The 13,422-nt window shown below is 37.3% G+C and overlaps 1 protein-coding gene across 1 annotated transcript in view; it reads left to right on the top strand.

The window, feature by feature from the left end:
- The window catches only part of ATR (ATR serine/threonine kinase), a 142,095-nt gene that overhangs the window by 94,662 nt on the left and 34,011 nt on the right, over positions 1–13,422 (top strand). The window contains exon 36 of the mRNA XM_023513056.1: positions 10,094–10,236. Within this exon, the coding sequence (XP_023368824.1) occupies positions 10,094–10,236 (143 nt within the window). The remainder of the gene's footprint in view (positions 1–10,093; positions 10,237–13,422) is intronic.

Below are 13,422 nucleotides of genomic sequence, written 5' to 3'. Positions count from 1 at the left end.
AAAAAAAAAAAAATTTAGTTCAAAATTTATGAACTGAATTATTGAATCAATCTCAATATAGTAGGAAAAGGAATTAAGGAATTAAGAGGAATTAAGAACAACAAAGCAAAAGATAGGAAAAAATAAAGCTAAAAGCAGATGGCTAGAATTTGTGGAGTAGACTGAGAGAAAGAAGTTAAACAGAAGAATTCCTGTCTGCATAGGAATCTCTTTGAGTCATTGCCTAAATATAAGCTGCACATAAATAACTCAAAATTCTATGAGTTTTTGCTATGGAAAGAACAAACATGGGGAAACTATAAAACAATTTCTAGACCTCGCACAAGTTTGAGGATGATTCAAATCACAAGATTGAGAGTTATTCAATCTATGAACCAGATGGTGAATCATTGCATACTTTGAGCTTTCAGTAGAAACCCTAAAAGGGCCACCTCTTAAAAGTGGGACTGAATTACCTCTAGGATAAAAGCTACTCTACATCCTTACTAGAAAAGCACTAAAACAAGTTTTAAAAGAATTATGCTGATTTTTTTTTCTTTTATTGAGACAGAGTCTCACTTGGTTGTGTTGGGTACAGTGCCCTGGCATAGCTCACAGCAACCTCAAACTCTTGAACTCAAGTGACCCTCTTACCTCAGCCTCCCAAATAGCTTAGATTACAGGCACCTGACACAACCCCTAGATAGTTTTCTCTATTTTTAGTAGAGATGGAGTCTCACTCTTGCTCAGGCTGGTTACAAAATCCTGAGCTTAAGTAATTCACCCACCTCAGCCTCCCAGAGGATTACTGGTGCGAGCCACCCCTCTTGGTATTTTATGCTAATTTTCAGCCTTACTGCCTATCAGATCAAAACCTTACACTCTTTAAAGGGATACAACAAAATCTGAAACTTGACAGCATAAAATTACTTGTGTCTGAGCATCTAATAAGAAAGTTTATATGAGGCTCAGGGCCTGTGGCTCAAGCGGCTAAGGAGCCAGCCACATACGCCTGAGCTGGCCAGTTTGAATCCAGCCCTGGCCCACCAAACAACAATGATGGCTATAACCAAAAAATAGCCAGGCGTTGACCATTTTTATGAAAACATTTCAAATTGTATATAAAACTACAGCACATTGTACCCCATGATTACATGAATGTACACAGCTATGATTTAATTTAAAAAAAAATTTAGCCAGGTGTTATGGTGGGTGCCTGTAGTCCCAGCTACTTGGGAAGCGGAGGCAGAAGAATTGCTTGAGCCCAGGAGTTGGAGGTTGCTGTGAGCTGTGGTGCCACAGCACTGTATCCAGGGCAACAGCTTGAGGCTCTGTCTCAAAATAATAATAATGATAATAAAATAATAATAATAAACTTTATATGAGCCAAAGACAAGCGAAAAATCAACCGATAGAAATAGTTATAGGCTCGGCACATGTAGCTCAGTGGCTAAGGGGGCCAGCCACATACACCAGAACTGGCAGGTTCAAATCCAGCCCAGGCCTGCCAAACAACTTGACAGCTGCAACCAAAAAATAGCCAGGAGTTGTGGCGGGCACCTGTAGTCCCAGCTACTTAGGAGGCTGAGGCAAGAGAATCGCTTAAGCCCAAGAGTTGGAGGATACTGTGAGCTGTGATGCCATGGCGCTACCAAGGGCAAGAAAGTGAGACTCTGTCACAAAAAAAAAAAAAAAAGGGAAGAAAGAAATAGTTCTAAAAATGATAGAAATGATGAAAGTAACAGATAAAGATTTTATTTATTTTTGTTATTGTTGGGGATTCATTGAGGGTACAAAGAACCAGGTACATTCATTGCATTTGTTCAATAAAGACCCCCTTATAATTGTGTCCCACCCCTAAAAGGTGTGCTACACACTGTGACCCCCTCCCTTCTTCCCTCTCTCTGCTCTCCCCTTCCTCCACCCCCTACCGTGTACTAGGTCATTTAGTGTCCTCATATCAGAGTTGAGTACATAGGATTCTTGCTTCTCCATTTTGTGATGCTTTACTAAAAATAACGTGCTCCACTTCCATCCAGGTTAATACAAAAGATGTATAGTCTCCATCTTTTTTAATGGCTGAATAGTACTCCATGGTATACATATACCATAGCTTGTTAATCCATTTCTGGATTGGTTTCCAAATTTTGGCAATTGTATAATGAGCTGTGATAAATAGTTTAGTGTGGCTCGGCGCCTGTGGCTCAAGGTGGCAGGTTCGAATCCCCAGCCCAGACCCGCCAAACAACAATGATGGCTGCAACCAAAAAATGGCCAGGTATTATGGCGGACGCCTGTAGTCCCAGCTACTTGGGAGGCGGAGGCAGGAGACTCGCTTGAGCCCAGGAGTTGGAGGTTGCTATGAGCTGTGATGCCATGGCACTCTACCCAGGGGGATAGCTTGAGGCTCCATCTTAAAAAAAAAAAAAAAAATAGTTTAGTGCAAGTGTCCTTATGGTAAAAGGATTTTTTTTTCTGGGTAGATGCCCAGCAATGGGACTGCAGGATCAAATGGGAGGTCTACTTTGAGTTCTTTGAGGATTCTTTATACTTCCTTCCAAAAACATTGTATTAGATCGCAGTCCCACCAGCAGTGTAAAAGTGTTCCCTTCTCTCCACAACCACACCAGGATCTATAGTTTTAAGGTTTTGTGATGTGGGCCAGTCTCAGTGGGGTTAGATGATATCTCAGGGTGGTTTTGATTGTATTTCTCTAATAATTAGGGATGATGAGCATTTTTTCCTATGTTTGTTTGCTATTTGTCTATCTTCTTTAGAGAAGGTTCTATTTATCTCTTGCCCAGTGATATAAGGGATTATTGGCTCTTTTTATGTTGATTCATTTCTCTGTAGATCCTAGGTGTCAAGCTTTTGTCTGATTCAAAATATGCAAATATCTTTTCCCATTTTGTAGGTTGTTTATTTGCTTTGGTTGTTGTTTCTTTGGCTGTACAGAAGCTTTTCAGTTTAATTAAGTCACATTGTTTTAATTAAGTAACATTTGTTGTTACAATTGGCACGGAAGTCTTCCTCATAAATTCTTTTTTTTTTTTTTTCCTCATAAATTCTTTCCCCAGGCTGATAGTTTTAGGTATTCTCCCCACACTTTCTTTGAGGATTTCTATTGTTTTGTGCCTTAGATTTAACCACCTTGAATCAATTTTTGTGAGTGGAGAAAGATGCGGGTCCAGTTTCAGTCTTTTACATGTGGATATCCAGTTCTCCCAGCACTATTTATTGAATAGAGATTCTTTCTCCGAGTGTATGTTCTTGTTTGGTTTATCAAAGATTAGGTGGTTGTAAAATGTTGGTTTTATTTCTTGGTTTTCTATTTGGTTCCAAATGTCTACATCTCTATTTTTATGCCAATACCATGCTGTTTTGATCACTCTGGCCTTGTAGTACAGCCTAAAGTCTAGTAGGCTGATGCCCCCAGCTTTGTTTTTTTTGAGGCAGAGTGTCACTTTGTCACCCTCAGTACAGTGCTATGGCATAACAGCTCACAGCAACCTCAAACTCTTGGGCTTAAGTGATTCTCCTGCCTCAGCCTTCCAAGTAGCTGGGACAACAGGCTCCTGCCCCAATGCCAAACTATTTTTGTTGTTGTTGTTATTGTTGCAGTTTTCATTGTTGTTTTGCTGGCCTGGGCTGGGTTCAAATCCACCAGCCTCGATGCATATGGCCGATACCATAACCACTGTGCTACGGATGCCTAGCCCCCAGCTTTGTTTTTAATACTAAGAATTGCCTTGCCTATACGGGTTTTTTTCTGGTTCCACAGATAAAGATTTTAAAACATATTGTAAATATGCTCCATAAGTTTAGGAATATAAACAAAAACAAGGATGATGAGGAGAGAAACTGAAGATACAAGAAAGATCTAAATGGGACTAAGAGCCAAAGAAAATGACCCAGACCACACTAATCTTTAGATCCAGGAAGTGTTGAATTCTGAGTAAGATCCATCATAGGAACCCAGCCCCTGATCCCTTGCTTATAAAAAGATATCATGCCACCTAAAAACCTAACCTTGATTTGAATCAATAAGGTTGTAATGATAATGAGGCAGTTCCTGAAGCCATACTTTAGAAAATTTTACCTTCCCAGTTGGAGAAATCTTCTGAAATAATTCTGTTTATATAAGGCATACCAACTTCTGAGGCACATAAAAACTTACCAGCACATAATAGCAAAATCAGTAACAGACATTACAGGTCTCATATCTCTACATGAACACTAAAACCTGGTGTGGGGAGGGAAAGACAGTGAGATGCCCTCAGCACACCAACTTTTCAAGTTCTGATTAGTTTAGGTGTATCCCTAATTTCCTGTCATAATGGCCTGAATAGCCTCTTTCTCTTCTGCCTGTCACCTACATGTTATAATAGACAAAAGTACTCAAAGGAAAGGTAGAGACTTACTATTGTAGAATGATGTGGCAATCTTAGGGGCTACATATTACATGATTCCATTTATATGAAATGGCCAGAATAGACAAATTCATAGAGATAGATAGTTGATTAATGGCTGCCAGAGGCTGGGATTGAGGATGGAAAGCAACTGCCCATTGGTACAGTTCCTTTTTGGAGTGATGAAAATGTTGTAGAATTAGATAGTGGTGATGGTTGTATAACTCTGTGACTATTAAAAAAACCACTTTAGGGTGGCACCTGCAGCTCAAAGGAGTAAGGCACCAGCCTCATATGCCAGAGATGGCGCATTCAAACCCAGCCCCAGCCAAAACAAAACTGCAAAAAACAACTTTAAAAATGTGAACTTTAGAGCATGTGAGTTAGATCTCAATAAAGCTATCTATTATTTTAAAATATTACCCAAATAGAATTCTTTATATGAAAAATGTAATGTCTAAAATGAAAATTAGCTAGTATTATAATAAGTGGAACTCTCATGATTGTTGTGGTATTGTAAATAATAAATATACCTATTCCATGTGACTTAGCCATTCCTTTCCTAGGTATTTATCCAAGAAAAATAAAGTGAGATTGACAACAAATTAGATACTGCCTAAGTAAGGGTCAGTGAAATTGAAGACATAGCATTAGAAGCTTTCTCCAAATGAAGCATGGAGAAGAAAAAGACCCTGAGGAAAGACAAAAACCACAGAGCCTTCATGGCCTATGGGATATCAAGAAGTCTATTATATATGTATTTTAAAGTTTTAGGAAGAGGCTCGGTGCCTGTGGCTCAAGTGGCTAAGGCACCACCCACGTACACCTGAGCTGTCAGATTCGAATCCAGCCTGGGCCCACCAAACAACAATGATGGCTGTAACCAAAAAATAGCCAGGCGTTGTGGCGGGCGCCTATAGTCCCAGCTACTTAGGAGGTGGAGGCGGGAGACTAGCTTGAGCCCAGGAGTTGGAGGTTGCTGTGAGCTGTGATACCATGGCACTCCACCCAGGGTGACAGCTTTGAGGCTCTGTCTAAAAAAAAAAAAAAAAGTTTCAGGAAGAGAGGGAGGAGAGAGGACAGAAAAGATAATTTCAATAAAGATAAGAATAAATGGAAAACGGCAGTAGTTAGACTCAAGAAAACTATAAGTTCATTGAAAAGACCAATAAAATCAGTAAACCTCTTGGGAAGTTAATAAGTTAAAAAAGAGAGAAAACACAACTAATGTGTGGAATGAATAAAGGAAAATCTCTATTGATCTTATAGACATTACTAACATCACAGAAGAATATGAACATCCATGAGGCAGTGCATTTGAAATTTTTAAATAAATTCCTGGGAAGAAAACATAGCCAAATTTAACACAAGAAGAAATAAAAATTTTTAATAGTTTTCCAGCTGTTGAAGCAATTAAATAGCTACCACCACAAAGATAATTTCAAGGTTACTGGACTTTACTTTGAATGCTATCAAATACTTTACTTAAAAAAGAATAGGAATGTTTCCAAAACATTTTCACAGAGAATAGGAAAAGATAAAATACTTTCTAATTTGTTTTAGGCATTTAGCATAGCTATGATGTGAAAACCTAATAAGAACATTCCAATAAAAGAAAATCTTAGTTCCATCTTACTTAAGTATATAAATTCAACACTCCTAAACAAAATATTTTGATTAAATTTATTCCCAGTACAGGGTTGATTCACTGTGCGAAAACCAATAGGTATAATTTACCACATTAACAGAAGGAAGGAGATAAATTATATAATTGTTTTTATAGATGCAAAGAAGGCATTTATAGAGGCAAAGAGGCACTCTACCCTCTGTAGAGTGCTATTGCATCACAGCTCACAGCAACCTCAAACTCTTGGGCTCAAGTGATTCTCTTGCCTCAGCCTCCTAAGTAGCTGGGACTATAGGCACCTGCCACAACGCCCAGCTGTCTTTTTGTTGCAGTTGTTGTTTTAGCTGGCCAGGCTGGGCTTGAACCCACCAGCCTTGGTGTATGTGGCTGGTGCCATAACCTCTGTGCCACAGGTGCCTGATAGCTTTAATATTACTGGTTTATTAAACACTTACTGGAGATTGTAGCTTGTGTAATAAGGGAATAAAAAAGGAGTGAAAGACATAAGGATCAGGGAAAAAAATCAAATATTTCTTAATTGCAGATGATAGGATTATATATGTAAAAAATTCAAATGTTATAGATAAACTAATAATAACATTAAGTTCAGTAAGATTGTTCATGTAACATAATACATAAAAATTAATTTTATTTTTGTATACCAGCAAGAAAACAATTTCAAATATAGCATTTACAAGCAATTGGTGCTTGAATAGTTGGAGGCAAAAATTATCTTTAACCCTCACCTCACACCATAGACAAAATTACTTCAAAGTGGATTTTAGACTTAAACTGAAAAGCTAAAATTATGAGCTTCTAGATTAAAAAAAAATTGAACTGCTAGCTTTAGTGACCTAAGGTTGGCAAAGATTTCTTAGACCACTAAAAGTATTGTAGAAAAACTGACAAATTAGATTTCCATTAAAATTAAAACCTCTAGAAAAGACACTGTTAAGAAAATGAAAAAGTAAGTTAAAAACTGAGCGAAAACACATATGTGACAGAGCGTTTATATCTGATCAGAACTTGACCTTAGGGGAAGAACTTGGCCTGGTGCCATGGTTTATGCTTGTAATCCTTGCTCTGGGAAGCTGAGAGGGGCAGATTACTTGAGTTTAGGAGTTCAAGACCAGCCTGAACAAGAGCAAGACTCTGTCTCTACTGAAAATAGAAAAAACTAGCTGGGCATTGTTGCGGGTGCTGTAGTGCCAGCTACTCAAGAGGCTGAGGAAAGAGGGTCACTTGAGCCCAAGAGTTTTAGGTTGCTGTGAGATATGACACTATGGCACTTTACCAAGGGCAACAAAGTAAGACTGTCACAAAAAGTAATAATAATAATCTAAATAAATAAATAAATAAAAATTTTTTAAAATTGCCAAAATAATATAGAGAATTCCCATATCTACCCTTCACTATGTCTCCCTTAACCTTAATATTGCACAATTGTAGTACAATGATTACAATTAGGAAGTTCATGTTGATACTCTTAACTATAGACCTTATTCCCATTTCGCCAGTTTTCTCAGTAATGTCCTTTTCTCTGTCTAGAATCCAATTTAGGATCTTACATAGCATTAGTTGTCACATCTTCTTAATCTACTTTAATCTAGCCAAGACATTCTTTGTTACATTGTGTAAATTAGAGTCCAAGTAGAAAACAGATGCGATAGTCAAAAGAGGTAATTGGGAGGAATTTAATGAAGAACTAGATTAAGAGAAATCAACAAAGGATGGTGAAATTAATTCATGGGTAGCAATAGCAAGGAGTCATTGACACTTCTAGACTTGAAGAAGCAAGAAGAGAGGGCATTTATTGGGATCTATAAAGAAAGCTATATTTGGGGCAGCGCCTGTGGCTCAAAGGGGTAGGGGGCCAGCCCCATATACCAGAGGCAGCGGGTTCAAACCCAGTCCCAGCCAAAAACTGCAAAGAAAAAAAAGAAAGAAAGCTATATTTGTAGGAAAAGGCCATTAGATCAGAACTTGACCTTAGGGGAAGAAACATAACCATGGTCAACTGCAGCCTAGCAGGGAGCAAAGAAATTAGGGGATGACCTCATCTCCATAGTCTGACAGGAAGCCAGAGGGCAAGTGGGCCCATTGATGTAAATTATCAATGTCAGTCTTATGGGGTACTGAGCAGGGTGGAAAAGGCCAAAGGGTGGCAAGTATATCTAGAGAGACAAACTAAGAATAGCCAACATACATTTCAAGGTGTAGTAATTAGTTAATACAGTATTATTATCGTGTAAGGTTAGACAGATAAACCAATAGAACAGAACAAAAAGTCCAGACATGTTCCAGATGATATTGTAGGATAGTGAAGTCTTTTCAAATGTTGTATTATTTATATAACTTACAGAAAAAAAACCAAACTTTATCCTTTTTTTATACCATGAACAAAACTAAACTGAGGTAGATTGCTGATGTAGGCTGGTACTTATGTGTAGCTAGTTGGGTACATACATCTGTTCTATGCAGAGAACATGTCATTTTGTTCTCTGTTCTGGGCAGGGATATGTTTATAGGGTCTCAAGATTAGATCCAGTGGAAACTCAAGGTCTCATTTAAGGTTCTTGGCCTAAATAATATTCTTTAATTTGCATGTATTAAAAGTGAAATTTCATGAAAAAAAATTTTTGTCATCCATTCTGTTTTTTCCATCACATTTCAAATAGTATTAAAAATTAATAAACCACACAAATATTTAAGAGACAGTAACAGCAATAGGAAATGACAAAGGAGACATAGTGAGCATGGCCAAAAAGATATAATGAGAGAAAGCTTGTCAGATTGTGACTACTGTAGTGAAGTGGTGAAGTGAAGCCAAAATGAAATTGAGGCCAGTCTTAGTGACCCACACCTGTAAGTCCAGCACTTTGGGCAGCTGAGGCCAGGAGTTGAAACTAGTCTGGGCAGCAGAGTAAGACTCCCATCTCTACAAAAGATTTATTTTTTTAAATTAGCCAATCATGTTGGCATGTGCCTCCAGCTCCAGCTACTCAGGAGGCTGAGGTGGGAAGATTGCCTTAGGCCACAAATTTAAGGCTGATGACAGGGAGACTTTATATCTTTAAAAAAAAAAAAAAAAAAAAAGGAAAAGAAACACTTTGAGGAATGAATGTGACTTAGTCAATTATTTTTAAAAGCCTGATTTTGGAAGGAGTTGAGAAAGAGTACAATAACTTGTGAGAGATCTTGGAAAAAATAAGATATGTGATTATTATTTTACCATAATTTTTATGCTTTTTAAAGTCCTACCCTCTTCAGAGTTTGATATTCCTTCTACTTTCATTGAGGGATTTTTAAAATGCCCTTCACCAGTGTACATGTAAAAGGCTGGGCACGGTGGCTCACACCTGTAATCCTAGCACTCTGGGAGGCCAAGACAGCTGGATTGCCTGAGCTCCACAGGTTTGAGACCAGCCAGAGCAAGTGTGAGACCCTGTCTCTAAAAAATAGCTGGGTATTGTGGCAGGCGCCTATAGTCCTAGCTCCTGGGAGGCAGAGACAAGAGAATCACTTGAGCCCAAGAGTTTGAGGTTGCCGTGAGCTATGATTTTACCACACTCTATTGAGGGTGACAAAGTAAGACTCTGTCTCAAAAAAGAAAAAAAATAAATAGCAAATAAAAAAACAATGTACATGTACATATATACACATACATATATAAAATATTTTAACTCATCTGGAAATTATGTTGATGTATCTTATAAAGTGGTTCTATAAATGGAATTTTATTCTTCTAAATCAATTGTTCTCAACCTTCCTAATGCCGCGGTCCTTTAATACAATTTCTGTGGGTCGCGACCCACAGGTTGAGAACTGTTGTTCTAAATAATTATTTCCACATCATTTCATATTGGCCAGTGGATAACCCACTAGAACCAGCAGCTATCCTGAGAAAACCTTTGTAAGATGGTACCTATTCCCTATCTACATCAAAGAATGAGTCTGCTTTTGACTTTACTCTGCCTAAATGTGGGCCTCATACTTTGATTCTTAATGATCAAATGTATTTTACTGCCCAATATAGTGTGGATTTTCTTAGGTAAGTATCCTGTGTTCTCTTTTATAGGATGTGACCGTAGTCCTGCCAGAGTGGGAAGATGGGCATTTTTACCTTGCTAAGTACTATGACAAATTGATGCCCATGGTCACAGACAACAAAATGGAAAAACAGGGTGATCTTATCCGGTATATAGTTCTTCATTTTGGAAGGTAAGTGTGAGAATTGCATGTTTGCACATTAAGTATGTTGGGATAACTGTGAATATTCAACTGTTATCACATATTTTAGCATATTCTGGATATTTTCTGTTTTATCATTGACTCAGTCTAACACATTAGATGAAATGTAAATTTTTCTCTGTGACTTTTTCTTCACTTTAAAAAATAACTTTTAATGAGAAAGGTTTTATTATTTTAAAAATTCTATAACATCAAGAATATACAATGAAAAGTAAATGTCCTTCCCATTCCAGACACCTATCCCTCAAGCCCTCAGTCAGAATTCAAGAAGGCTTTAAATCTATTTATTACAGTGGAATATTCCCTTCTAGCCCATTCCAATAAGAAGTAATATATATGAAAATGATTTTGACACCAGACTTGTGATAATAGCTTATTCTTAAAATAGATAACAGGTGAAATATAACTTTTAATTTTATATATCAGTATATTATAGTCAAATAGAATACAGTCTCATGCCTACTGTTTATATTTTGAACAATTATTAATATCTAAAAATAATAGCGTTCCATATGTTCTCCTTATCACGCTCATGTACCATTGCTTTACATTGAAGAATATCTTACTTCAGAACAATGAGTCTATTAAGATTGCCTATTAACAGGTTCTATGACATCTCAATTAAATATTTTTAATTAATTAAATATTTTTTAGGAATTAAAGCAATTTCTTTCATTCATCAGTATTATTAGGATAGCATGATTTATCTAAGCCTTTCTTCCCAAAATGAAACTTAAGTTGTATAAAATCTGGGCCTAATTATATTTATTGATAATTATTAATGGCTTGTTGTTGAGGAAGAATAATTTGAGCTATTGGCATTTTGAAATGAAAGCATAAGTACAAGACAATTATTAAATGCATTTTTTCTATTCTAAAGCAAGTAATAACTTTCTTTCATTTGTTCTTTGGTTTGAGTATATATCATGTGCCTTGGGGTACAGAATTTACTTAATACATTTCTTCTTAAATAGTTATTGGGTCGGCGCCTGTGGCTCAAGCAGCTAAGGCACCGGCCACATACACCTGAGCTGGCGCGTTCGAATCCAGCCCGAGCGCGGCAAACAACAATGACAGCTGCAACCAAAAAATAGCCAGGCATTATGGCAGTCACCTATAGTTCCAGCTACTTGGGAGGCGGAGGCAGGAGAATCGCTTAAGTGCAGAGTTGGAGGTTGCTGTGAACTGTGATGCCATGGCACTCTACCCAGGGTGATAGCTTGAGGCTCTGTCTCCAATAAATAAATAAATAAATAAAAATAGTTATTTAAAGTCCTCTATATGTGTAAAACTGTAGTTATAGAGTGAAATTTTTAAAGACTACTTCAGGAAGGTAGTGCCTGTAGCTCAGTGGGTAGGGCACTGGCCACATACACCTAGGGTGGTGGGTTGGAACCTGGACCCAGCCAGCTAAAAAAAGATGACAACTGCAACAACAACAAAAAGTAGCCAGGCGTTGTGGCAGGCTCCTGTAATCTCAGCTACTTGGGAGGCTGAGGCAAAAGAATCACTTAAGCCCAAAAGTTTGAGGTTGCTGTGATGCCATCGTAGGGCACTTTACCAATAGTGACAAAGTGAGACTCTGTCTCAAAAAAAATAAGAATACTTCAGGAAAATAAGGCCATTTTAGAATCTATTTCTATCCTTTGTAATTCAAATAATATATTTGCATGCTTGAAGGAAGGAGTAAACTTAGCTAATTGAGACATTCGTATTCCCTGACTGATTGAATAATTGCATTATAACTGATTAAGTATCAGTGTTTGCTCTTAAGCTATGATCTAATTAGGAAGAGAAAACTTAAGTACATAAAATATTTAAATAGTGGTACATAATAGGATGTGTGATTAGATATGTGTGATTAGATATATCATTTCATATATGGTAATGGTATAAAGTTTTTTCTGATATTAGCTAAATACCAAAACAAGTTCAGAAGTCATGGACTTTGGGCAAATCTGATATCAAAAGTCAAGCTACTGACATCATGACTTTCATAAGTATATTTCCTTGCACTGCATTGCTGAAGAAGTCTGGTAGACCCTATGAAGAAGATACTTTAGCAAACTGAATTTGACAGCACATTAAAAGAATCATTCACCATGATCAAGTGGAATTTATTCCAGGATACAAGAGTAGTTCAACATATGCAAATCTATATATGTGACATACTACATTAACAGAACAGAGGACAATAACCGTATGATCCTCTCAATACGTACAGAAAAAGAATTTGACAGAATTCAACATGTGTTCATGATAAAAACTCTCAAACAATTAGGTATGGAAAGGAATGTACCTCAATACAATAATGACCATATAACAACCCCTCAGCTAACATTATACTCAATTTACTTAATTCAGTAAAGTTGCAGGATATATATATAAAAGTCATTTCATACCTTTTAGCATTTCTATACACTAACAATGAAGTATCTGAAAATAAATTAAGAAAATCCCATTTATAATAACTACAAAAAGTAAAATATTTAGGAATAGATTTAAGGAGGTGAATGATCTGTACACCTGCCTTGGCCTCCCAGAGTGCTAGGACTATAGGCATTAGCCACCTATCCCAGCCCATGGAAGAATTAATATTAAAATGTTCCCCAAGAAGACCATAAATCACGCTATAATACAGATATCTGTACCAGAATGTTCATTGCAGCCCAATTCACAATCGCTTGGTCATGGAAGAAGCCCAAGTGCCCATCGACCCATGAATGGATCAATAAATTGTGGTATATGTACACCATGGAATACTATACAGCCACAAAGAAAGATGGAGACCTTGTCTCCTTCATGTTTACATGGATGGAGCTGGAAAATGCCCTCCTTAGCAAAGTGTCTCAAGAATGGAAGAAAAAGTATCCAATGTACTCAACACTATTATGAAACTAATTGTTAGCTATCTTAGGAAAGCTACATCCAAATGGAGCCCTAGACTACGGGGAAAGGGGAGGGGGGAGGGGAGGGGGAGGATGGGTGAAGAGAATGATATTGTGGGGATCACGCCCATAATTTATCCTATTTGGGTACAGGTGAATTTGTCTAAAGGTTGAATATAAATGTCTTAACATAACAATTATGAGAAAGACATGATGGCTATGTTAGCCACTTGGATGAGAGTTTTCCAAACTGCATATAGAAGTAACA

This window comes from Otolemur garnettii, unplaced genomic scaffold (genome assembly GCF_000181295.1).
Source record: "Otolemur garnettii isolate 467f Iridium unplaced genomic scaffold, OtoGar3 scaffold00032, whole genome shotgun sequence".
Lineage (NCBI taxonomy): Eukaryota > Metazoa > Chordata > Mammalia > Primates > Galagidae > Otolemur > Otolemur garnettii.
This window is presented reverse-complemented; position numbering and strand designations above follow the sequence as displayed.